The following is a 25,569-nucleotide window of genomic DNA, read 5'->3' as shown; positions in this document are numbered from 1 at the left end:
AGAGATTATACAATAAATATCTGAACACTGATATGTGAACACATATCTATGAATCAATGCATCTGCAGTAAGCCTGAGACGGACACAAAACCTCCCCACCATAGTAAACACATCTCTACCAAGCAAACACTAAACAGAACTTTTCATCCAAATTACATATAATGTTCTTAAGCATCTTTCATAAGTTAAATATGCTCTTAGTGGACACTGGTCCCAAATGTCCTCAAAGTCATCCACCTTTAAATCATCAAGAAATACCCCACTTAAGAATATTAAAATAGTCAAGGAATTATCCACTCAAAACTGAAGATTGTTAATCTTTAGAACTTTGTTTTATTCTTTGAAGTAAAATATATACAAGTAAACAGTGTTTTATATATTTAAAAAAAAATAAAAATGAAAACCTGAATACTGACTGTCCTTGAAAATTTTTCATTCAACCCCTGGGAACCAGTGGGTTTGAGTGCTCCAGTCACTGGTATCAGAGGAAAATACATATTTATACATTGCATCTGGAAATCTCAACTTATTAAACATTTGTCATCTCAAAAGTGAATTTCTGTCTCAGTATCACAAGAGCAAATCTGCACTGTGGTACCAACTAGTAAGAAAAATGGGGTACAGCCACACTATCCTTTTGCAGTAGCATCTCAGCAACATTTTCTAATTCAGGGCTTCCCAAACAAAGTTTAGATAAATTAATAAGTGGCACACTTGCTTTGGCTATTCTGGCTACCTTCCCACCACTATACTGTTAGTTTTGCTGATCTTATATATAGGAAAATCAAAGCAGGGTGAAAAAAATGTGAATACATAGGAAGTGTGACAGGGCTATAAGAAATCAGTTATGACAGGTTGCTAAAGAAATTTATTTCTGTCCAACCTCAAGGTGGAGGTGACCAAACACATTTGAAGTGGTTCTAGGGTGTGAATGGAGTGAGAATGGACTTCCTCTTTTCCAAATGATAAAGATCCCTGGTGCAGCCTCCCTAGATAACATTTATTTAAATGCAAGATTATCTTAGAATGATACAATGTGCTCAGTGCTGCAATCACATTTCGAGTACACCTTGCTGGGCTGACTCTACATTTGACAACTTGAAAAACGAGTGTCTGGATGCAACATTACTACAATGAGTTCACCTGCTAAAATGCACCTGAAAGATTCATGTAAGATATGAAGCTTCAAATGCACAGAAAGTAGCTTTCATGAACACCTGGTGATATGTTTCCTACTTACTTGGTCCTACTTTTAAAGACTAGCTTCTGTACAGAAGCATAGCTATACATTTAAACTAAACACACAGTGTAAGAGGGGCTATTATAAAAAAAGAAAAAAAGAAAACTGACCATAAATGAAGTGATTTAGTTGCGCGAATGGAACCGTGCACCAAATGTTCAGGTAAAGAGCAATGGTTAAAGGACTTATAAATAGCAAAATCTTTGAATAAAGTATATACATTTTAAAGATTTCTCTATAAACATATATATATATATAGTGTCCTAAGGGAGACAAGTAACTGTGTTCTACATCACAAGTATTGAACATTAGATTAAGTGATATTACTCTAAAGGCCTTTAGGTTTTTCTCTATTTATGTACATCCTATACAGTAACATTTTCAAAGCTGTCATTTCACATTAGTTTCACTCTCAAAATACAAAACCTTGTCTTTCACATTGCTGTTTAACAACCTACAGAGCAGTTAAAGAGGAGAACAGGCATTTCATGCTGGGATAAGAAAAGGTATTTTACTTTTTTATAGTTTGCATACGGAGTGTTGCTGTTCACTAAAATATCTACAAATACAGTCTGAGAAACTGGCAAAGGAAACCACCCTTGATGCCACATTTTCCAACTGTGCCTTAGGCCTTTAGATGTACTCCGATAATCTGTTATTTTAGGATATAACTGCTCTTAGAAGGTAACAGTGTTTCACTTCAACTTTAACAAATGAAATGATGGCTGTGGACAGTTTTAAAAGAGGACAAAAACCGTTTTAAAAGAGGACGAAAAGCTTGCTGCTTGAGAGTGTGTATCAGATGTTCCAATACAATTAACTGTTACATCTGTTCCCTCCTATAGCAGTTTAAATGAGCTAAAATGCTGAAACTTTAAAACTCCGAGTAAAACAGGGTTAGTTACAATGGCTTTGCTCTACTTGGACTGCTATAAGAAAAGGCAGATTAATAATTTACACTGAAATATATTATATTGTGTTTCTGTGCAACTGTTTCATTGACCATTCCTATGACAGTGCAACTTATGTTTGTCCACACCCCATATGTCAACAGACTGCCATGCCATGACATACCAAGGGCTAGATACTATGTGTTCCTGAGCACCTCCTCCAGGGTATCAAGCATTATTAAACACCCTCTCATTTAAAGAGAATTTTATTGGAAAATAAAGTATGCTCAGTACCCATCAAAAAGTGCTCTGCCCCACACAAGATCAAGCTCCATAAGGAACAACTCAAAATGTATAAAACCAATTCTTGCTAGTTCTAACTGTATTCATTCAGTGCTGAATACATAATACTCAGATAAAACACACAAGGGCAGACATAATTCTGAATGAGCTCGAAGCCATTTTTACACTAATTTTGCATTTTATAAAACACAGTTCAAATACTTTTGGAGAATAGTTCAAGCACATCAGTGATTGGCAGTGAACTGTTAAAGAAGGTAAATAATTCTAAAAATTTCTTCATGCTTAAAGTGATTATGGGTTGGAAGATCAGAATTTACAATAAATACTCGATTGTTCTTTCCACTTTTTGTTGTTTTTTCTTTGAAGTACAACTTCTGCTTTTTGCTAATATGTGAAAATCTGAGTGACAATGCTTTGTACTATTGTTTTAAATTGCAGTTCAAAACTCAGGGATGAAATGGTATAAACTTGCTTTTCCCCTTAACATTTAAAGGCTATTTCACATCAAAATGCTGTTAATTCTATCCTTCTACTAAGTGGCAAAAAACTAAAAAGAAATTGGCAGACTTTAGTCTATCCCCACGCTGCAGATTAATAAAATTCTACATTGAATATATTCAGATACTTTTTTTTGGAAGCCACATGCTTTGGTGCTTACAGTTCAAAGAAACTTCATTTTACATGCAGTATGTTAAATAGTGTGTGTCACAGGAAAAAACAAACAAATAATAAGAACAGTTTTACACATTTAGAATTGCTCACAACGAAGCCCTGAGGTCTTGACTTCTCTGTTTTCCCAGCCACCAGTAATACAGGTTCCCTTTAACTTTTAATAGTCCTTTTACAATCTAGAATGGTATACAAGATTTGGAATAGTCTATGTTGATTAGCAGTCTTTCCCAAAGAAGTGATCAGTCCAGTTGATTTTTTAGGATAAGGACTCAGCAGAATTTGCTAGTTTTGGTGCAGTCTCTTCTAAGGGAGTTTCAACTGAATTTCCTAGGTCTCCATTTTCATGTCCATCAATACTCGACTTCTTGTCAAACACTGCAAGTTAAACACATATTTTAAGGAGCCAAGGTTATCTTCAGAATTACAGATGCTACTTGGAAAGCTTGCTGAAATTATAATGAAAATTTTAGCTAAGACTCTTAGACGATAAGAAAATTAGCAGTGCCCTGTGAAGAAAAAAAAGTTATACTTCTCTAATCTAAAATAAATATCCCAAAATGTAAGCAAATATTGAACGAGGGGAATTTGATGACACAGACTGGGACTGACCAAGAATCAAAACAGAAATTATGAAAATGGTTAATTTTCAACATGGGAAAAGGTGAAGAGAGTGAAAATTTGCAAATGACAAAAGATGTTTAAAGACCTTACAAAGTCAGGTGAATTGACTGAACTTAATCTATTATCATGCAATTAATAGAACATTAGTTTTAAAATGTATGGAAAGAATGATTAATTCTACAGTCAAACAGGTATGTATAAGAAGTTTTGGCTTTTAAAATCATAGAATAATACAAATTAAGGGCTGGAAGGGACTTCAAAAGATCATCAAGTCCAACCCCACTTCTCTGGGAAGGAATACTCCCGAGATCAAATGATTCCAGCAAGGTGTCTGTCCACTCTCCCCTGGAACACTTCCAATGTTGGGGACTGCACCACCTCCTTGAAGAGTCTATTCCAGATTCTGGTCACCCCTACCATAAAGAAGTACTTCCTTACATCCAACCTGAAACCATCCTCTAACAGTTTGTGGCCATTGCTCCTTGTCCTCCCTTGGGGTGTCCTACTGAACAGTTTTTCTCCCAGCTCCTGATAATCACTCCTTACATACTTCTAGATGGCCACCAAGTCCCCCCACAGTCTTCTCTTCCCCAGGCTGAACAGTCCCAGAGCCCTTAGTCTTTCCTCATAAGGTTTGTTTTCCAGGCCCTTAATCATTCTTGTGGCCCTTCTCTGGACCCTTTCAAGATTCTCCGTGTCTTCTTTGAAGTGCAGCATCCAGACCTGGATATAGCACTCCAGCCGGGTCCTACCCACAATGAAGCCATGCCATGCCATGCTATGATCCTGCTAGCTGAGGTCCTGCCCGCAACATGACCTGCCCATAACGAAACCATGTTGGGTATCCTTCAGCATCATGCCTTCTCCCACTATCTCATAAATTGACTTTTTGATAATTTTGTTGAAAATTTTATCCAGTACTGGAGGTCAAACTGACTGGCTTATAGGTTCCCAGATCCTCTCTCCTCCCTTTCTTTAATGCATTTTAAAAAAAAGTTTACCTTGTGATGGTTTGACAGTCACACTTGCATCTTTCCTACTAGAACCTGAATTTCCACCTGCTTCCAATTCATCAAGATACAGACGATAGCGATGTCCACTCTCATCCTCATATTCTACATTTTCATCATCTGAGTCCACTTCTGGAGCAACATACACCACTTCAAACTCAATTTCCCCTCTCTAAAACAAAATCAAGATTATCATGTCACTGGGATTATTCAGATTGGAGAAGAGATGACTGAGGGGGCAGGGAGGTGGTCAAGAACAGTCTTGAAATACAGGAAACCCTCACTATTTGCAGGTTCAGCATTCGCGGTTTCAAAAATATTTGAGAATGCCGAACCCGCTTCTTAAATATACCTACAGGAGCTCCTCGGGAGTTCCATGCTTGCCACCACCACACTCCCACTGTCGCCAGAGAAAGCCGTGCCCCCCTCGGGCACTGAATTCATGAACGCAGTGCCTTATTCGCAGATTTCACCATTCACAGGGGATACGAGAACATATCCCCCACGAATGGCGAGAATCACCTGTACACTAATGAGTGTTAAAAAAAAGAATAAATTATTCTCTGTGGCCAGACAGTATAAGCAGTAACTGTCTTAAACTACAAGAATGGAAATTTAGGTTAGATATTAGAAAGAACTTTTTAAGTATGAGAGTGGGTAAGCACTGAAGCAGATTACATATGAGATTTTGAATCCTGATCTTGGAAATGTTTAAGAGCAGGCTAAATGATCACTTGACTGGGATGGTTTAAATAAAAATGATCTTGGTTTGAGGCAGTGGACAGGCCAGATGAATTGAGGTCTCTATTTTCTATGATTAATCCACAGAAATTAATATCAATCTCCGTTACTGTTGAATACAACATTGAAATATAAGAGACAAGGGCATGGAGCTAATACATATCTATGGGGTCCACAGGAAATTTTGAATTCTCAAACTGAATTGGGTAGAACAAGGCTGTCCTATCCTGGAGAGGCCCCCACCATAACACAAGCATCCCTCTCCCTACTTCCCCCCTCCACTGTGTGGGGGCCCCAGGTTCCCCCAAGCCACAGGCTCCCTAGGACTGTGCCACTTCACCACAGACTGTGCCGTTCCACCCTGAGCTGCCCCCAAGGGCTAGGGACAGAAGCGGAAGGTGGAGGAAAGAGGCAGAGATGGAGCCCAGAGATCCTGGCAGCAGCAGCAACTGGAGCAGTGGGAAAAATTACACCTAGTTAGGAGCTCAGTCTTGAAATTAACCCTTTAAGCTGCATGTTGGACCGCCCTGGGATAGAAGAAAGGCCATGCATTAAGGCACTAATGAATAGCACTATAGACTACCTGCTGGGAAAGAATTGTTACAGCTTCTTTGTGTTTGGCGTCCCTCAGATTGACACCATTGACTGCCAGAATGGCATCTCCAACGTGCAGCCCTCCACATCGGTCAGCAGGTTGACCAGGGTGGATTTCTGAAATTAGTATAGGAACACCATGCTCCTTCCCACCCTATCAAAACAAAACACAAGAAAAAGGTATTTTTTTAAAATTATTGTTGAAAGATATCAGCATTCTATTCACAGCTTTGTTTCAGTTCTTATAGAGAAAATTACCCACAATGTTTTTCGGAAAAGTATTTATGTAATGATGCTCAACCTTGTTCATTTGTCTGTAGGGAATGAATCTCAGACACATACTCAAGGAGTTCCAGGACATAATTCTGATAATAATAAAATATTTTAAGCCAATATACCAAGTTGATCAATCAAGTTAAAAAAATATGTATTGGATACTAAATTATTCGCAAGCTCCTATACATATTACATATAATATAGAAGTTATGGCAAAAACCTTTAAACTCATGTCCCTAAAAGTTAAATATCAATCAACAGAAATCAAAGTCCCTTGATTTTCAGAGCTGTAAGTCCTTTTGGATCACTACACTAGGCTTTAGAAAAAAAAAATCAGCTCGCTTAGTTTCGTGCATAAAGCCAACACATAATTAAAAACCAAAAAACCCTATTAAATGTCACTGTACTATGAAATATTTCGGACTAATATTTGATATTCATCAGATATTTTCATTTTAAACCATCATTCTTCTTTTGACTTGACAAAGGTCATATTCATTGTTTGTGAGAATTCAGCGCTGGTTTTGTTACCAAGACGCCTAAATCCAAAAATGCCGTTTAAAAAAAAAAAAGGAATAAATAAATAAATAAACAATCTAAATTATTTTGGAATCTAGATATTAAAAACATAATAAAAGGTTTTAATTCTTCTGCACACTCTGCAATTCATCTAAAATTACTCATTAGTTTACACATGCACTCTGATGCACATGAGATGAGTGTAGAAGTGGTAGATTCATTTTTCCGAACATTTAATAAAAAATACACAGCTAAATTTAACATCTTTGTATATTTTAGAGGATTTTTTTTTAAATACCTGCTTATGTAACCAATTTTCTATTGTTCATCAACAAAGTTGGTATCAAAAGAATTTTAGTGGCATTTCTTCAAGCAGATAACTGCTGATCTACAACAACATAATTCATCCAGCTGCCAAGAATTAAAACCACTGGCAGCTACAGTAATGCCCATCATCTTCTCCATAAATTATATGGATAGGGTAACAGTTAACTGTACATAAAAAGTAGGAAGTAGAAAATAAATGTAAATATGTATTACTGTGATTGAAATGCCTAGTCCTTCATGGTCTTCTTTGACTAGAAGAACTTTTCTGATTGGACCAACACCTTGACTCTTCTTCAAGGAATCTGGATCCTAGTTTAACAAGTGAAAAAGCATTAATGAGAGTTTGAAGAAACTTTGATTGTTGTTTTTCAAGCGTGGAAGGATAATATACAAGCATCAGATAAGCTACATGAGTACAAGCCAGCCCAAATGATAAGATTATACCACTCACCCTTATTCCTGATTACAGTGGGCGCATCTATACAAGACACTAAACGCGCAGTAGATTAATTTGACTGTGCATTAGCGTGTCACAGCAAAAGCTGTGCTAATATCCTAATGCACAGTCAAATCAGTCCACTGCACATTAGCATCACATAAAGACTGTACGCTGATGCCACTGTGCAGTAGTGCCAGTTACTGTGCAGTCAGTTAGTACCTGTTATTACAGATACTAAACTTAATGCACAGTAACAACAGCGCATTAATGAACATACAGACGCAGCTAGTGTAGTGTTCCTATACTAGCAAGAGATACACAAGGCAGAAGATGACTCCTGAAAAGAGATGGACCACCAAAAAAAACAAACTAAACAAAACATTTTGGGACACATCATAGGCCCATCATTGGAAATATGTAACAATGCTGGAAGTTATACTGACAAAAGGTGAATAGAAAAACCAGTTAAGATATAGTTTCATAATTCAGCAAATAGAAAAAAAATGCTTGGGATTGTATATTATATCTTAAATAAGAAATAACATATTATTCAACTTTTCTTTTGCTACTGAATTTTGTAAAATTGCTGTTGCCATCACATTACGAAAAAACCCTTGCTTCAAAATATATCTATAGGATACAGTTAAAAAAAAGAATGAATGATTTTGTGCCTAATTTAAGATTAATCTTAATTTAATTTAAGATTCTATTTTTAAAAACTTTTTCTGAAAAAAAAAAAGGATTCTTTGTTGCATCTGTTGACACCCCCTAAAATCCCTAAACCTTTTTGAAAAATATAAATAGAAATTTCAGTCCATCCTTAACGTTAACAAAAATTGTTTGATAAACAAATTTGTTAAAACCAACATAGATAACTAAATCTGCACTTCTAAATCTATATGCAAGCACCTAAAGAGAAGGAATCCAATTTAACGAATCTTGAGCACCTACAACTTCCAAAAATAAAGTCATTTTATGAACATACATAATACCACGATAACTCGTATTTGTGGTTACATTTCTTTGAGACAACAAATTGGAACAAAACAATGAAATGAGGAATCACACATTTTAGTTCTCCCTGGAAAACAGCAACTGATAGTTCACTGATGTCAGGGGAAGGAAAAAAAAAAAATCAATTGTTAACTTACATGTCCTGGTGGTGCTTGCATTGGTCGTTTCAGGTCATTACGACCCCGACATGCTCTAATAACAGTTTTGTGACGGTGCAGGTGAATTTCAGCTTCAAGCTGGTTCCAGAGTTTATCATGAGCAGGTCCCTTCATATCTCGACCTAATAACTGAATCTGTTGAACCCTATGCAGTAAGAAAGGAAAGAGACTAAACACATATCACAACTGAAAACTGAGGTATTCCACTACTCACAATTCATTTCCCCCATCATACTGCAATGGCTTAACTGGAATAATCAAAATAGTACAACAACAACAGCGCTAAGGAACTGGACAAAGCGCTTCCTGAAACGTTAGCATCCGTGGATTGCTGCATTCTATCCTGCAATACTCAGAACACCTTGTGAAAGCAAATACGTAGGCTGCTTACAGATGTGAAACATCCCCACTCCCCACCTCTCCAAAACTCTGGTGCTTTAAACTTGGTGCACTCCTATGCCATGCCCAGCACATGCCCAGAAGAGGCATCGTGCTAGTTGGATCCAGCTTGCCCAACGCATGCGTAGACTGGGTGTTTTAGTGCGGCTTTTATGGCATTTTTATATAATACCTGATTGAGTCAGCTTTAGATAAAAGCACCAAAAAGTAGTACTGAAGCACCCAATCTATATGGACACTTCAGCGTCAGGTTGAACTAATATGCTGCTGCTTCCAGTAAAGTGTTTTGTTTTGTTTTGGTTTTTTTTTAATGTCTGTAAGCAGCCATAGTCTATCAAGTGAAGCTCTTTCCTCCTGATCCCATCTCCTGGTTAAATCAGCTTTAACTGCATGCCCTCTGGTCCCTGCCTCTCTGTAACACTTTTAATTTTGGACCTGTCTCAAAGGTTCAAACCAAAAAGAGAGGTAAATACTTGGGGCAAAAATGCCAACCACTTCTCAAGGTCTGGGCAGAAGAAATTGTCTGGCAATGCAGAGAGCTGCAGCAATAGCAAAGGAAGCTCTCCTCTCCCTTACAAATCAAAGGTCCCAAACCCTTTTCTGGAAGCAGCCTTGTGGACTTGTCTTAGGGGACACTGAATGAAATTATAGCAAAGAATAAAATGGAAAAAAGAGGTAACATTGTAATTCAAGAAAAGCAGTAAGAGCAATTCTGTAGAGGAATACTGTATTTAAGAGTAGTTTAGAAAGACAAAAGGAACCTAACAAGATGTATGCAGATGTTCACCATTACTGTAGCAGTATTTTAAATCCCCTTCTCACATTTTCATCTCAAATGTCCATTTAGATTTTAGGAATCAGTACCTGTGGTAGAGATGATATCTTTTATTAGACCAACTAGATATTTGCAAAGAAATGTTCTTTATTTGCAAGATAAATAATTTTTTTTTGCAAATATCTAGTTGGTCTAATAAAAGATATCACCTCTACCATGGGTTTGGATTTCTTTTGCCTGTAGACCAATATGGCTACCACCTGGATCCCACTTAGATTTTACAACTTTTAAGAAAAGGACTATGACTTTCTATATTCTAGTACATAATTAAGCACAATAGGCTTCCATCTCCAAGTGACCTGCTACCAATTTATAGTGACTTTATGCATGCAAACACAGTATGTTTAATTTTCCTTTGGGGTTTGGTACAAATAGTTTCTTTTAGAACCTTTGGGAAATTGACTTGGTTTAACTAGTTTAATAGCCTTTCATGAAGCTAAGGAAAATAAACTTTTGTTCTTAGGAGAGAGAAAGATCTCTCTCCTTTACCTGGAGAAATGAAGTGTGTTTTTCCTTACATTAATCATCTGATATCTACCTGACCCAGAGTATTCAGACCAAAGCCTGGGCAAAAGAACATGCATTTCCCAGAGATGCTAACCAGATGCTAACTTCAGTAAGCAATGGGCGCACTGCTGCTTTACCTTCAGCGGTAAGAGGAACACAAGACCTAAGGGCAAGTTTGTCCAAACTTGCCAAAAAACTGAATCTCAAAAATTATTACAAAAACTACCAGTTCCTGAGAGTCCTAGTTATGGAACAACATGGAGCAAAAGAACAGTCCCCGTCTCTGTGAGCAACATTTGAATGGACTGGACCCGAATTGATTTTACAAACCTTCCAGCTAGTTCTTTATCTAAATATTTGGCTGCCAATCTTGCTCCATAAACCTCGGCCTGGAGCACAGCTATGTGTCGACGAAGTGCTTCATTTTCTTTCCTCAGTAACTTCACCTCAGCTTCCAGCTGAGCTTCTTTGACCTTTTCTTTCTTATTGGCTTCCAGCTCTCTCTCCTAAGAAAGAAAGAAAGACAGACAGACAGACATGCCAGTGAGGTTTTATCTTAGTTACAGGACCAGCATTAAACATTTCTGCAAACAAACATGAAATAATTGCTGTACTGCAAACAATGCTTTATTCCACTTAGAAAGGGCTGTGGTGTCACAGCTTTTTCCTTTATAGCAAGGAGACTCATAAAAAACAAGATTGTATTAGTATTACTTATCCCTTTATCACTATAACCTTTTCCTGTCTTCCAGAGCAAAATTAAAAAAAAAAAAAGAGATTTTCAGAGACACTGAAAATAACTCCCCTATAAATAACTCCTCACTTAAAGACTTACCAAGAAAACCTGTATACAACACAATTATCAATTTAAGATTAAATGATTCAAAACAATATTATGACATTGTTTGATAGGTCTGGGGAGATGCTGTAGCTGTGATGGTCCCAGAAAAATGTACAGGGCAAGGATTTTTGTGGGCAATACCTTTTATTGGACCAAATGGACAGTTGGGGCAGGATATACACAAGCTTTCGGAGGTACTTGAGGAAGGTACCCACATAAATCCTTGCTTCTCATGAGTAAGAGAAAAAAAATAATGTCAGACATAATCTGGTTATAACGAAACGTGTGTTAAATTACAAAATAAAAATAGGCAAATTCCAAATATATGACACATCAGCAACCATCTCTCTGAAAGATATTGAGACTTTAATAATTTCTAAAACTTCCAGTAATTTCTAGTCTGATTCCAAAGGGAATAACATGCTACGTAGTCTTTTACAGATTCAATACCAGCCACATATCAGATACTAATTTCTCCACCATTTTTTAATTTAATATACTAATCAGCAGCATTTAAGCTGCATCTCTCCCAACCAATATGAAGCAAGTATCTGCCTTCACTAAATGGTATGATTTATTCCTATGTGCTCTGTATTGCAAAAAACTAACAAATGGTATTTAGCTTTTTACAAACATACACATCATATTTAACAAAAATAAAGAAAATGCCCCAGCAGAAAAAGTACTGGAAAAAAGAAGCCATCACATATTTATAAAATAGTTTCAGTGACCAACTCCACAGTCCTGAAATAATCTGGATCTCTGATTTAATACGTGTGCTGCACTGGTTAGGTAGATTTTTTTTCCCTAATTTTTTTTTAATTTAAAAAAAAAATGAATTTGAAGATTTCCAAATGCCTATATATTCTTTATTATTTATCTTGTCTTCCTATGTAAATCAGCCCCATGATGTTACTTTTGGAGAAACTCAACATATTAGGTTACTAATATTATTTAGGTTACCAAGTGCTATTCGTATTCCAACAGCAACCTCAATGTGTCAGGCATTATCCACACACTAGAAAGACAGTCTACAATCAAAGGTGACAAACAACAGACAAAGAAAAGATGGGGATAAGGATCAAAATATATCGGACAGCAGCAAAGTAATCACGGCACTGACAGACTTAAAAGGAATAAGGGGCGAAGGTTGAGATACTGATGACACATGGCCAATGTACAACTAAGATCAAGCAATGCTGGAAGAAGAGGCTTAATTCTAAAAGAAAGATGGGCTAAATAATACAGCTAAAATAAAAAAATGCCAAAGTTATTTTGGTGATTACCTGACTGCTTTACCATGAGGAAGAGAACAGATCTGGTGAATATACCATGTTTTTTCACATACCCCCATTAAAATGTGCACCTTGTTTTGCGAAGGCAGAATGAAGGAGGAAAAAATGGCTGCATACAGCAGGGACAGAACCTAATATTCAGCTCATTCACTCTCCCTTTCCTGCTCAGGCAAAGCTAGTTTTAACCCTTTCAGAGCGGAACTCTGTCACCAGCTCTTGGATAATCAGCCAAAAGCTGAAACTCTAGCTGCTGCTGAAAACTGGACTCCATGGGCAAATCTATTATTTCAAAAAGAGATAAAAACAGTTTGAAGGGATGCAAAATGGTAGAAGAGAAACTAGGACTAACAAACAGACAACAAAATTGCTGAAGAAAGAATAGCTTGATTAGTGGAACGTGAATACCATTAAGAGAGATAGTCATTAACACCTATGGATGAAAAAGCCATTAGCAGAAATCAGATGGAATATATTAAGCCATGAAGTTAATTGACTTCATCAGCACTGCCTTAACAGAAGTGCCACTGATGCTGCTGGGTACTTGGTTTTAAACTTTGGGGTGGATCAAAAATCAAAGTAAGGTATGACCACACCACTGCAATCCTCTGGATCTGCTCCTGCTAGACACTGTTCGCATTTTTGACGAAGCTGCTGGAGGGATGAGAAGGAGAACAAGCAGCAGCCATGCTGCAGGGTCTCCATGCTTCTTTTTTGGGAAGAAAAGTCAGCTTCCCCACTTAAGAAATGCAACCCAATTAGGAAGACTAATTTTTAGGGGAAAAAAAGGAGAGTGTGGTATATGAATAAGTACAGTATTTAGTTGATGAGAAAAGAGGGAAAGGAACAGGAGTGACCTTATGGTTGAGGTCTATGATTGAAAAGGGGCATTCTCCCAGCAATGTGCATCTAGCTTAGCAGTGTATTTAAAGTGAGAGCTAGTAATATTTAACTTCCTTGACGTCTTTGGAAGAAAACATGGTATAACACAAAACACTGGTTAGGTTCTCTACAAATACTGAGGGGAATCTTTTGGTTTCAGAAAGCTGAGAAAACATCTACGGGTCATCTATCTGGTTCTGACGAGAGGAAAGAGAGCATAGAATGCAGAGATAGGAAGTGAGGGTTAAAATCTTTTGTCTCTCCCCACCCTAAACTGCAACATACCATTCCTCAGATCCAATCTGGGAATTTGGACTACCATATGCATTAAGATGTACATTGCATAACATAGGTTCCTCAGCTAAATTTTTTAAAAGAATAACATATTCACCATTACATCCGTCTTCACCATCTAATGAGATATGGCCTTGAGGATGCTCTAATTTACAGCTATTGCCAATGGCTAAGGGGTAACTATAGGAGTTTGGCCAAGGCGTACACATGCCTCAGTCATATCAGCCACAAAGGTCACAGTATAAGTGAAATTACGGCAATTCTACACTATCTGGGGATTCAGTACTCTTGGGTGTACCTACTACGCTGGCTTTAGGGTTATCTGCTCCTAGGATAGGACAAAAGTGCCTTTGACAAATAGAGTCAAAAGAGAGAGAATGGTTTAGGGTTTATGCACAAGCGAACATTATTAAGACAGAATATTCATTTTTCGCTCTATATAACCTGGTATTTTTATTTGAAATACTAATATTGTGTTAACAATACTTTTTCATAGCATTTTTGTTGCTTTGGGGACAGGGAGGGAGATTCTTCTTTATGTAGACAAAAGTCTGAGAATGTAAAATTCCTTTGATCCAGGCCATTTTTCTTACCAACCCTTGAAAGAAGTTTCTATTTTCAGTCTCTGAGATCTGACAACCACAAGCTACAGTTGTAAAATGATCCACGATATTTAAATCAATCTAAATTAATTATCTTCAAAATGGGCTTATTTCTTAAAATTTCAGTCAAGATTAATCAAATTCAACTTCCTACTTGATTCAAATCAAATTTGATGCTTCTAACACTATTTGGTTTCCATATGAAATATTAACATCCAAATGATATTAGGAATAATATAACTCAAAGGTAAATAAAATAATGTTGCTCAATTTTTCTCCCTTGTGAGTTTTCTCTTAGTCCGAGACAAAGCTTGGAAAATTACATTCCAGAATAACATGACAAAGTTGTAGCTGCATTTAAAAGATGGGATTAAACTGAAAGCTAGAACAGAACCTTAAAATACAGTGTACTACTTGTGCTTGATGTAATCAACACAGTCCATCATTTAAGTAGTCTGTACAAACATACGTCTACATTTCTTAGCATTGAAAATTCCTACGCCAAATAAAACCACATTTATCATAATAGTAAAAGATACTTCCTTACTGTGGTATAAAAACAATGATTAACCACACACTACACTGCAACTTAGGAAAAAAGCAGAGTATAAACTTGATGGGCCAAGATGAAATCATTATTTACTCTTAATATGCAAGTACCTCAGTCTTTTCATTAACCAATTATAAGCAGATGGTACTTCCTAGGGTTTATAGCATGCCTGAGGTTCCTTTAAGCAGAAAACTGTTTTATATAAACAATATTAAACATAAACCTCCTGATTATTTACTTGTTCTCATGAACTTCTCATCTAAACGTACTCATGATGATGACAGATCACAATCCTTAATTACTTAATTTTTTGTCAAGGAAGAAAAGCAAACTTTGAGAAGTATCTAGAAGATAAATAACTAAATTTTATTTTAATTGAATTGTGTGTTTAAAAATCTTGAAGTCTATCATTCACAAGGTTTAAGAAATGATTGTCTTTAGAGTTCACCACTACCAGAGAGCTCATGAGCTTAGGTATTTTAGGTATCAAAGGACTGTTAAGTTATATTAAAGCAACTTATCCCTAAAAATGGTACAGGGAAAGGGGGAAGAGGGAAAACATAACAAAATATTGAAATATGTTGCCAGAGAAAACTGAAAAATATTACAAAAATGTTTGAAATGCTTGCACAAGTTATTAAAAATTGACAGTATCTACCATGCTCTATCTATGAGCCTGAGTTGGATATTGTCAGTTTTTAATAAATTGTGTGACAGCTTAAAATTATGTTTCCATTTGCAAAAGACATAACTTGAGGATGTAAAAATACCAGACCATATCATCCCATATAAGACCCAGTAGGAGAAACAAATATGAACATGCACCAAAAAGTGCACCAAAAATAAAGAATTGTCAACAGCATTAGCTGTATAATCAACAAGAAAGGGGAAGAAACCAGATACACATCTGTTTTGTTAGCCTCCCAGCCAAAATATAATTACTGCTGCACAAAATAAAAGCATTGCCTTACAAGTAAAGGTGATTTGTGGATACTTACCATCTCATCCACAGAAAGGAGAGGCTTAAGACAGAAGAAGAAAGTTCCATGATTAGAAAAACATGACAATATGGACAATATAAAGGCAGAAAGCAAGAAAATGAATGAAAATAGCCTTAAGACTGTCGGAAAGTTACTAACGATCTTTACTAAAGTGCGTAATAATAAGTATGGTAATAAGTAAACTTTTTCATAAGAGCTTCTGCATTTAAAGTATGCATTGTAATAGCAAATCACTGAAAAACAGTGTTAGAGAACAGCATGCAGTAATTTCCTTATTAAATATAAATGTAGGGGAAAATTCTACAAACGCATAACATTCAATATAATGCTATCTGAATGCTCACATTTTTCTGGCAATAGTTCATTAATTTTTAGAATACAGGCTTGCTTCTGAGCCTTTCTGAACCTAAAATTAGGTGTTTACCTACTGGATAAATCATAATTTAAATTTATAAAAATGCCTCTTAAAGTTGTACATAATGATTACGAATATGACACCATATGCAGGATAGAAGAAAGTTGCAAAAATATATATTAAGATTAAAAACAGCAGGAAACAAACTTTTGACCATAGCCACTAAAGGAAACTCCAGACCAGGGGGCAACCCCTGGCACAGGTGCCATAGCACAGCATGCAAAGGCATCTTGCTTGGCACATACACTTCAGGGACGGCAGGAGAGGGGCTTGGGCTATGCCAACACAACAAGGGTGGAGCCCCTTGTGGCTCCCTCTCCATCTGCCCTTGGCACACCAACATCTTACAAGTGGAGGTTGCGGGTGTTTTTGGCACTGCCCAAAAACACTGTCAACCCCTGCTCCAGACCCAAAAAAAGAAGAAGAAAAAGGCAAAAAGAGTGGCAAAAAGAGTGGCTGCACAACAGGTAAAGAGAAAGGAAGGCAACGTGCATAACTGTGTTTTCAAACTACGCACTGGTGACACTGTCTTCTTTCCAAGCCTCCTGTGGACAGATTCAGATTGGTAGAAGGTCACCACTAAAACTTCCTTAAACCTAAAACTCAGATTTTCAATTTTCCCTGTCATTTAAGCAGCTTCAGTTCTGCTTGCTTAAACTTCCCAAATCTTTGTAGCTTCTATATCTAGAATGGTTTAAAGAACAGTTTCTCTCCACTAAAAAAAACCTAGACATTCCCAAAAGACAGAATAAAGCAAACTCAAAAGATAAGCCTGGAGGCTTATAAAATGAGGAAGAAGCAAGGCCCAATGCTGTATTAAGGAGAAAATGTCAGGCTAGAGTTTTAATGCGTACAGTTTCAACACAGGCAAATCCTTCAACAACAGAGGGAAATTTTACTCCTTAATCTTAACTATGGACAAAGACTTTTGTGGCTTACGCTCAGATCTGTAATCATTCCTTTAAACAAAAATTCTTAACACAAGATATAATGGAAAATTTTCAAATCTGCCTCAGTGCTGTTTTCACAAAGTTTCAAGAGTTGAAGTCTTGACTTTCAACAATACTTACAGCTAAGTAACTTTTGAAAAGGGAAAGTTACCATATATTTACTCAAATAGAAGACAACCCTGATTATAAGATGACACCCCAATAATTAGATTCCACATATGTAAAAATTTATAAATGTTATAATTTTCGAGGTACAGAATCTAACTATTGCTGTTTTGCCTTGAATTTGTCCCCCTCCCACTGCTACAGCAGGAAAAATAAATCGGGGGGGCCCCCCCCCCCACCAAAAAAAAAAAAAAAGAGGGGGGGGGGGGGGGGTCAGGTAGCCCCTTTCCTCTCAACTTCCCCCCAACATTTTCCCCTGGCAGCCCCTTCCCTCTCTCCTTACTGTCACACCCTGCTCTCCCTGAGAACATGGAAGTGAGGAGCAAATTAAAAAAAAAAAAAGAACCTAGAAACTAAACATGGCTGTAGCAATTTGCATATAGTATCCATGCACTTAGTTCATCTATGATGCATGTTACTTCTCCCTCCCCCACCCCACCCCACCCCACCAATCGCTGCAAGTTTTAGCACAGGTACAGGCAGTCCTCGGACTTACGACACAATTGGTTGCTGAAAACCGCGTCTTAAGTCGAAACGTTGCAACTTGGAAACAATTTTCTCACAAGAAACAATGTTATAAATGGGGGATTGGTTCCTGAACCAAGGACCGATACCCTATTTTTAACAAAAATACCCCAGAATTTTGTACTCGATCAATTCTAGATGAGTAGTATAGCTACGTTAATGTATTTATCTTGTAAATAGCAATCATATTGATTTGGAAGGACTTCTTTGAGGTGACTTTGCTGGACTTTTTGAAGGGTTCTTGGCTGGAGCCTTCTCAGGAGTCTTGGCTGCAGGTTTTTCTGGAGTCTTGGCTGCTTTCTTAAAGAAAGCGTACAAGGAAGTTTGGACAGATGTTCTCCAGGGAGATGAGCGACACAGCAAACTTGTTCGCTGGTGTGGCATCGCATTGTATCACGCGTTGTATAGTCGAAACTGGCGTTGTAAAGCTGAAACAGGTTGTCAATTCATAAACGGTGTAAGTGCGAAACGTTGCAACTCAAAACGTTGTAAGTTGAGGGCTGCCTGTATTCCATAAACATAAAACTGACCTGCACTTTGGCACCTACCGAGTCAAAATCTATACATGCAATTATTGCGTAGCAATAAACTCCAGGATACTTCACGCTGGAGTTTATTTTTCCGAGGCGCCTGGGACCACTGCATGTTGACCCTTGTTGGAGCAGCCCCAGCTGGCAAAGGGTCCAGGGGATCAGCCTGCTAGCCTGGCTCAATGCGCTGCAGAGGGGCTGGCTAGGGCACAATGGTGCCCTGGGGCTAGCCAGCAGGCAACCCCTACACTGAAGGACCCTTATGCCCCAGGTGGCCCTGTCAATGTTTACACATGCATTGTGGCAATTAAATAACTCCGCCATAGGGTAGTACTTGTATTTACTACCCTATGGTGGAGTTAATCCATTTATTCTGTCCTAACAGCACGTGTGGACCCTGAGACTACTGAGCAGCTAATTAGTCAGCTCTGCAGTAAACATCTCATGTACCCACACCCACTTATATGTAGTACAAACTATGAATGACATTAGTTTAAAGCCAAAGGGCTGTGATTTACCACAGTTCATTGGGCTCAGCACCACCAGGGTCAACAGCATTTCAAGCCATGGTGACCCCACAACTCAGCACTGCTCAGTATGTGTATATACTCTAGATAGCCCCAACAAAGGGTCCACGTGCTAACTAGCCCCTACTCATGACTGGAAGCGGGTGTTCTTGTCATGAGTCCTTGTATGCTCCAAAAATGTACATGCAGATGAAGCACAGAGCAACCTGGTCTGGCTTCACCTTATGGAGGGCCACGCTAATCATATGCACCAGGCTGAAAGAGTGGGCAACAGAAGGAATCTGTATGAACTGTTTGGACCTTGTTTCATAAGCCAGGCATTTAAGGCTGGTGAAGAAACAGGAATAATTGGAAATGGGAAAGAAAGGGACAGCTCCGTCATGGGAGCGAAGAGGAAGTAAAAATGTATACAATGTCATGGCTCACCATGACTTGAAAAAGTCAGAGGTGAGGGGGACTGCATTTAATGGTCACTACCATATGTCTTATTCAGCTGGGCTGCACTAAGCTATTTTTGTGCTGGTTTCCCATCAGCACATTTGCCTAATGCAGGCCAAGTGTTTTACAGTCATTGTTCAGCATTGGCTGCATTTAATCAACTTCACAGTTGGCTTCCATTGCTGAGCACATGTTGCTTTTGGCAGCAATTTAATAACAGACACCATTTAGTGAGATTTCCTTGTATACAATTATAGATGAGAGGCTTTTATCTCAATGCTAACTGGGGGAAAAAAACCTTTTCTTGTATTTGAGTAAATACAGTATATTTTTTTAATGTTACCCTATGAAAGCCGATATAACCAAATTATTATATTTTGTATATTTAATTTATGCTTATTCATATGTCCATGAAATTCCTAAAGGCTACACAAGTTTCTAATCCACCATTTTTCATATCTTTCATTATGACTTCAAATAATTTAATTTACAAAACAGTTCAGAAAGAGTAACTTGACTACTGAGTAATACATATTCTAAGTCTAAAGAAGTATAACTTATTTGATGCCAATTTCAATTGCTATGTAAATATAAATTAGTACATTATTTAATCTTGCATTTTATGTTTTCCCAAATGTTGTTTTTTTTTAATAATTTGAATAGATTGCTCTAGTTCAACCACAACTATTGGACTTGAGGCAATAATCAATTTAGGAAAATTGTATAGCTCATTAACACAAGAGGAGATCAAGTAAGATAAGGGGTCACCAATGTTTTTCAGCAGGGGGCTGGATGGAATGACACCGCTCAGGTTGGAGGCAGGTGGGTATTAGCACCTGGCCACCACTGCTGCTCCTGACCAACTCTGCCACTCCGTTGCAGTGCAATGCAGCAAAAGCCACTCTCCACTGATGGGGTCTGATGGGCAATCCACACAACTGCACTTCCTGCCATACCACACGTGCATGGTAGGAGGTGCGACTATGAGACTGAGTATTAGATCTCGTGGTGCCTTACTGCCAGTGCAGAGGAAGCCTGGGATCATGATCCCACGCTCCCCCTGCACCAGCAAGTGGCAAGCTCACACAGCTGGGAGACTCCTGAGTTGACAGCACTTCCAGCAGCTACAGTGAATGGTGCACCTCCACAGCTGGAAGCCCAGATGAGCTGATGGGGATCCCTGCCACAGGAATGCATGGTGTTCTCCAATAGCTGGGAGTCTGGATCAGCTGATGGGGCTCCTAGCAGCAGGAGTGCATAGAGCTTCCCCGAAGGTGGGTGTGCCATCAGCTGTGGGCTCCCAGTCACAGGGAAACACCTGGCCACAAGTTCAATTAATGGTGTGACAGGAACCAGCCACAAACTTATTTCACATTCCTTGTTTTATGATACCATTAATTGCTTTAACGTGTGGCCAGGTTACAACTTAAGACATGATTAACTGGTTAATGTGTGGCAGGGGCCTCAGATTTATGAAGTATTAGAACTACGTTTAGAAGCTACTCTAAGCTGGAACAGAGCATGAAACAACATGAAATAATTTTCCTTGCAATTTTTAATGAGCTGGAGTCTTTCATGTTTTGGATGCCAGTTAAAATACAGCTATATGTATGTCAGTTAGGGGTGTGAGAAGTGGGCTGTATTCGATTCAGATTCAGCCTGATTCAGGGGACAGAGATTTGATTCGTTGCTTCAGATAACTGTCCCAATTTGATTCGGACAAACCCAAATCTAAAGATTTGATGCTGATTCGAAGAAACAGCAATTCAGCCATAGACACAGCTTTAAATGTTTTTTTCTACATACCTCGAGGTACCAGGCACAGCTCGTGAACGCTGAGATGGTGGGGTGGATGGAGCGGGTGAGGCCCCCGCGGAGTGGGGGTGGGTGGGGGGGGGGCGCGGGGGGCATGCTCAGCAGTGGACGTGGAAGTGGATCAGAAATACCCGGGTGCTCCCCCAGACCCAGGAGGCACCAGTCGCTGAGTCGGGGAGGGGGGGTCCCTGAATGCTCTGCTGGGGACCCCCCCACACACTCCTGTGGGATGCTCCATCCGCCCCACCATCTGACCATTCACTAGCCGCTTGGTATCTTCGAATCTCTTTGAATCGATTCGGAGGGTTCCGATTCGATTTGGAGAGATTAAAGGGTCTCCTGATTTGATTCAGATTTGGAGATTCAGCCGCCAAATCAGGCTGAATCGAATCAGAAACCAAAACTTCACATAGCCATAGTGTCAGTTACCAACTGATGGCCGTTGATTGCTTTGGACACCGTTTCTTAAGTTCTGATTCACAAGTCATCATTGGCCTAAGGAGTCTTTCCAGGAGACCTGCTTTATTCAGCAATGAGATTGGGGTGGGAGGTAGATTCCTGGGACTCTGATTTCATACAATGAAGGAAGGGGAACCACTGTGAACTAGATGGTTCCAGTCTGTCACCACGTAACATAAATTTCCTTCCTCCATTCCCACGAAGACGGAATAGAAGGAAGTTCCCTTTTTCATTTTCTCTGCAGTACATTCAGATATCATGTTCTTACATTAATGTCTTTTATACCCTGTTTTCCCAGGAAAACTCCCATGAGCCACTGAAGAACTGTTAGCCCTACTTCCAAGAAAATTAAAACCTGACTCAGATATTTTTTACATTAACTCTCAGCACAGTGACAGACAAGCATAAATCCCAATATAATTTACATTAATTTTGTATGCCAGAGCAAATTATGCTAGGCTCAGAAATGGATAAATGTGCAGCTACCCTGGGGTAGTTCACATTAGGCAGCTATTAATGCATCTCCCTAGTAAGTTGTAGGGGAGAACATAACAGTCTATTTGGCTGTAGTAAGTGGCCACCCTAAGATGGGCAGACAAAAGGCATGTTATTATAATTAACACTAATAAGAGCTTTAACACATCGCATCAAGGGCAACTCTCTACTGGATTGCATGACATTACCCTGGTTTAAGAATCAGTGTCATCTATCCACTACATTTTTTATATGAGTGTAAAGTATTCATCTGTCCAAACCTGTCAGACATTGATTGTATTTAATACACTGTTTTTGTTAAGTACATGACAAACAACTAAAGAGTTTTTAAAAGATTCAGCCCTCTTCAAATAAGAAAACTCCCTATTAAATTCTCTGAATCCTCTAGAGTAAACCTTTAGCGGAAAGAGAAAATAGACTAATATTTTAAAACTGAAAACAAGTGTGCATACATCTCTCTCAGGCTTTTATATAGTATAAAAATATTAAAAGACACAAAAATTCCCCTTTCAGAATGACTTTTACTCTGTGTGTATGTGTGCGTGTAGATATATAAATAATAATTAGTGATTATTCTGTAAGATAAGCTATATCTACACACTTCCAAAATAGCTAGCCAGCAACCCTGAATATTGATAAATGAAAACTAAGTGGAAATCTCTCTCTCTGGTACAATCTTCCACGTATAATTTGTTCCTAACTTATTTTACTATAAGCATTCATATAAAAAACATTAAATGGAATGTATATGCTCACTGATTTTAAAATGAAAGTGTTCAAATAAGTATGTGCTCAAAACCTCAATACCTGGCCTGTGGCACAATCAAAGAGGTAGCCTGGAGAATCATGCTTTTTCTTTAATCTACCATACTCACCAGTTTTGCTTTAATAGTCCCAGAATCAACACTCTGACCAGTTTTGGCATGTAGCTGAAGTTGGATGGCATGGAGTTGCAAAAGCTGATCGTGCACCTCTTTTTCCAATACTGTTTTCTCAGCCTGAGTTTCTGTCAGTTCAGATTTTAGATCAACTAGCTGCGCCTGAAAAATATTAAATGTACAATATAATCACAATAATGTTACAGTTGGTTTCTTAATACAAAAGGATACTTTGTGGCACAAGGGTTTCAGATATACTGACGAAAAAAGAAGGGACTGGCCTCTTTGCCCGAGTTTCTGTATAACCCTATTGTACTTCCTCATACTACAAGCAGATATAAAGGCCTAGTGTGACAAAATCAATGGGAATTAGACACTCCTAGAAACCCCATGTACACCTAAAGATGCAGATAAGCACCTAATCCAACTTTAAAAATCTGTCCCAATGTCCCTGGTCTATGCTGGAATTTCAGAGCTTTATACCCGTGGTTAAACCAGGGGCAACAGGACAGTTGTATGAGATGCAACCACAGCTAACAATTACATGGTAGATATGATCTAAAAAGAAACTACAACCTTTTCTGGGAGATGTTTCATTGACCAAGATGCTTTCAACCATAAATGAGAGAATGATCAGCAGAAAACAGTGATACAAACAAGAACGTAATCAAATCTAGGATTTGCTGATTATCCGATACAGTACAACTTCACTGTGATTACACTTAGCAGTCTAATGCTGAAGCCAACTGAATCAAATTACACACCAATTTAAAATAGTTCAATACCAACACCCAAACTGAAGTAGTCGTACGGATGGACACACTGGCAGGCACAAAGTAAAACATCTTCAAAATATGTTTAATAACTATTTTTTCCTTTATGCAAAAACATATTATATGCAATTTACATGAAGCATTTAAACCCGAAATTACACAGTAAGTTTGAACATAAATTAGTATCTTGAACTGTGAGCAACCTTTATATGAGCAATAAGATAAGTAGTTACACCCAAGTAAAAACTCTGGAAAAATGTATATTTTGTTTGTCCTTGCCCCTTTTTAGAGAAATCCACATAGAAGATGAAATTTGGGGGTTTGTAGCTAACAGCAAAGATGATTACTCCTCTACAGGTTCTCATTAAATTAGAAGCACAATTCCTCCTGAAATCTGATTAAGATTACATTGATTTCTTTAGACATTGAACATTTCAAAGTATAAGCCAAGTTAAACTCTCAAGTTACATAAATAGCTCCCCTGCTTAACTCTGAAGAAGGAATAATCTTCTACAAAAAAAGTGTTTTGAAGCCCCTGATTTATTTCTCAAGAAAAAAAAGGTTGTAGTTTACATGCAAATCCATAATACTCTCTAATGAATACACATGGCTGATGTCTCTCCCCTGTGGATACTCTATTCTCAAACCAAAGAAATAAACACTAAATCAGGTAACTAAGCAATATTAGTAGTATTAAGTGACATGCTACAGAACAGCTTATACTAAGATATTTACAGCAAAGGGCTCAATCAAGCTGCCTCACAGTTTTTGTCACATTGCTTCTCTAATTCTACCAGGCTTTATGTTAGTGACATTCTCTTATCCCTTTCCATTCATGTAGTAATTTAAAAATATATATTCTTGCATATTTTAATTTAAAGACTAGACTTCTGCTTACCCAGAAATTGATAAACCATAGGCAGTACATGTCCTATATGTTACCTACCAATGTCCTGCTGCGCTTAACCCAGGGGTAGGCAAAATACAGCCCACATTTGGCCCCTGGAGTGATTTTGTCCAGCCGACAATGGGTCCTTTGGCCCTGCTGGGTAGCGCTGGGGCACCCCCATCCCATGCCAGCCCGCAGCTTGCCCTGGGATGCCCGTGCAGTGGAGGCTACCCCCAGCCCCACCAGCTTAACATCTTTTAAAGTATAAAAACGATAAATTCAACTGCTCTAATATTTATTTGATACATTGTAAGAGACAAGGAAGCAACCAACTTGTTTATATCATATTTTAAAAGGTCAAAATTCCATCTCAAGTGTTATAATATCAGAAATAGATTATTCAGACAGAAGGGTCCAACCCAGAGGGGAACATAACAAGTGACAACACAAACACTGAGGGTACAGACAGGCTTAACAATTATATTGAGTTAAAGAGGAGGACAACTTGCAGCACATCTTCTGATCTATTTTAATTGTTTTGTGTACGCACTCCAGCCACGGTAAGTGGGAACTAAACTAAGATATTTTATACCCGAGTGAAACAACTTTTAAATCACCACTGTTAAACTTCCAGTTTCTATGACATTGTGGAAATAGAAAAGTTACCAGAGAAGATCTTCACACATTGTAAGTTCCCCCAAAT

At 38.1% G+C, this 25,569-nt stretch overlaps 1 protein-coding gene across 1 annotated transcript; it reads right to left on the bottom strand.

Annotated features, from left to right (window-relative positions):
• Positions 1-313: 313 nt before the first annotated feature.
• On the bottom strand, positions 314-24,905 carry GOPC (golgi associated PDZ and coiled-coil motif containing). The gene is made up of 9 exons (XM_025207034.1): positions 24,876-24,905; positions 23,202-23,366; positions 16,005-16,028; positions 10,876-11,051; positions 8,784-8,949; positions 7,407-7,502; positions 6,061-6,225; positions 4,728-4,908; positions 314-3,480 (listed from the first exon to the last, which is right to left on the bottom strand). The coding sequence occupies exons 1-9, from the start codon at positions 24,903-24,905 to the stop codon at positions 3,362-3,364; spliced, it is 1,122 nt and encodes a 373-aa protein (XP_025062819.1). The 3' UTR covers positions 314-3,361.
• Positions 24,906-25,569: the final 664 nt, after the last annotated feature.

The sequence above is a fragment of the Alligator sinensis genome, unplaced genomic scaffold (assembly GCF_000455745.1).
Source record: "Alligator sinensis unplaced genomic scaffold, ASM45574v1 scaffold38_1, whole genome shotgun sequence".
Classification (NCBI taxonomy): Eukaryota; Metazoa; Chordata; order Crocodylia; family Alligatoridae; genus Alligator; species Alligator sinensis.
The sequence above is the reverse complement of the archived record's forward strand: the minus strand, read 5'-3'. Positions and strand labels throughout refer to the sequence as shown.

Excerpts from the sequence above, each read along its gene's own strand:
- GOPC (XM_025207034.1), bottom strand. The coding sequence starts at position 24,905 with ATGTACTGCCTATGGTTTATCAATTTCTGG. Across the intron at positions 16,029-23,201 it reads GGACTATTAAAGCAAAACTG|CCTCTCCTTTCTGTGGATGA; the intron begins GTGAGTATGGTA and ends TTCTGTCTTAAG. Across the intron at positions 6,226-7,406 it reads GACTAGGCATTTCAATCACA|GGTGGGAAGGAGCATGGTGT; the intron begins GTAATACATATT and ends TTGTTTTGATAG.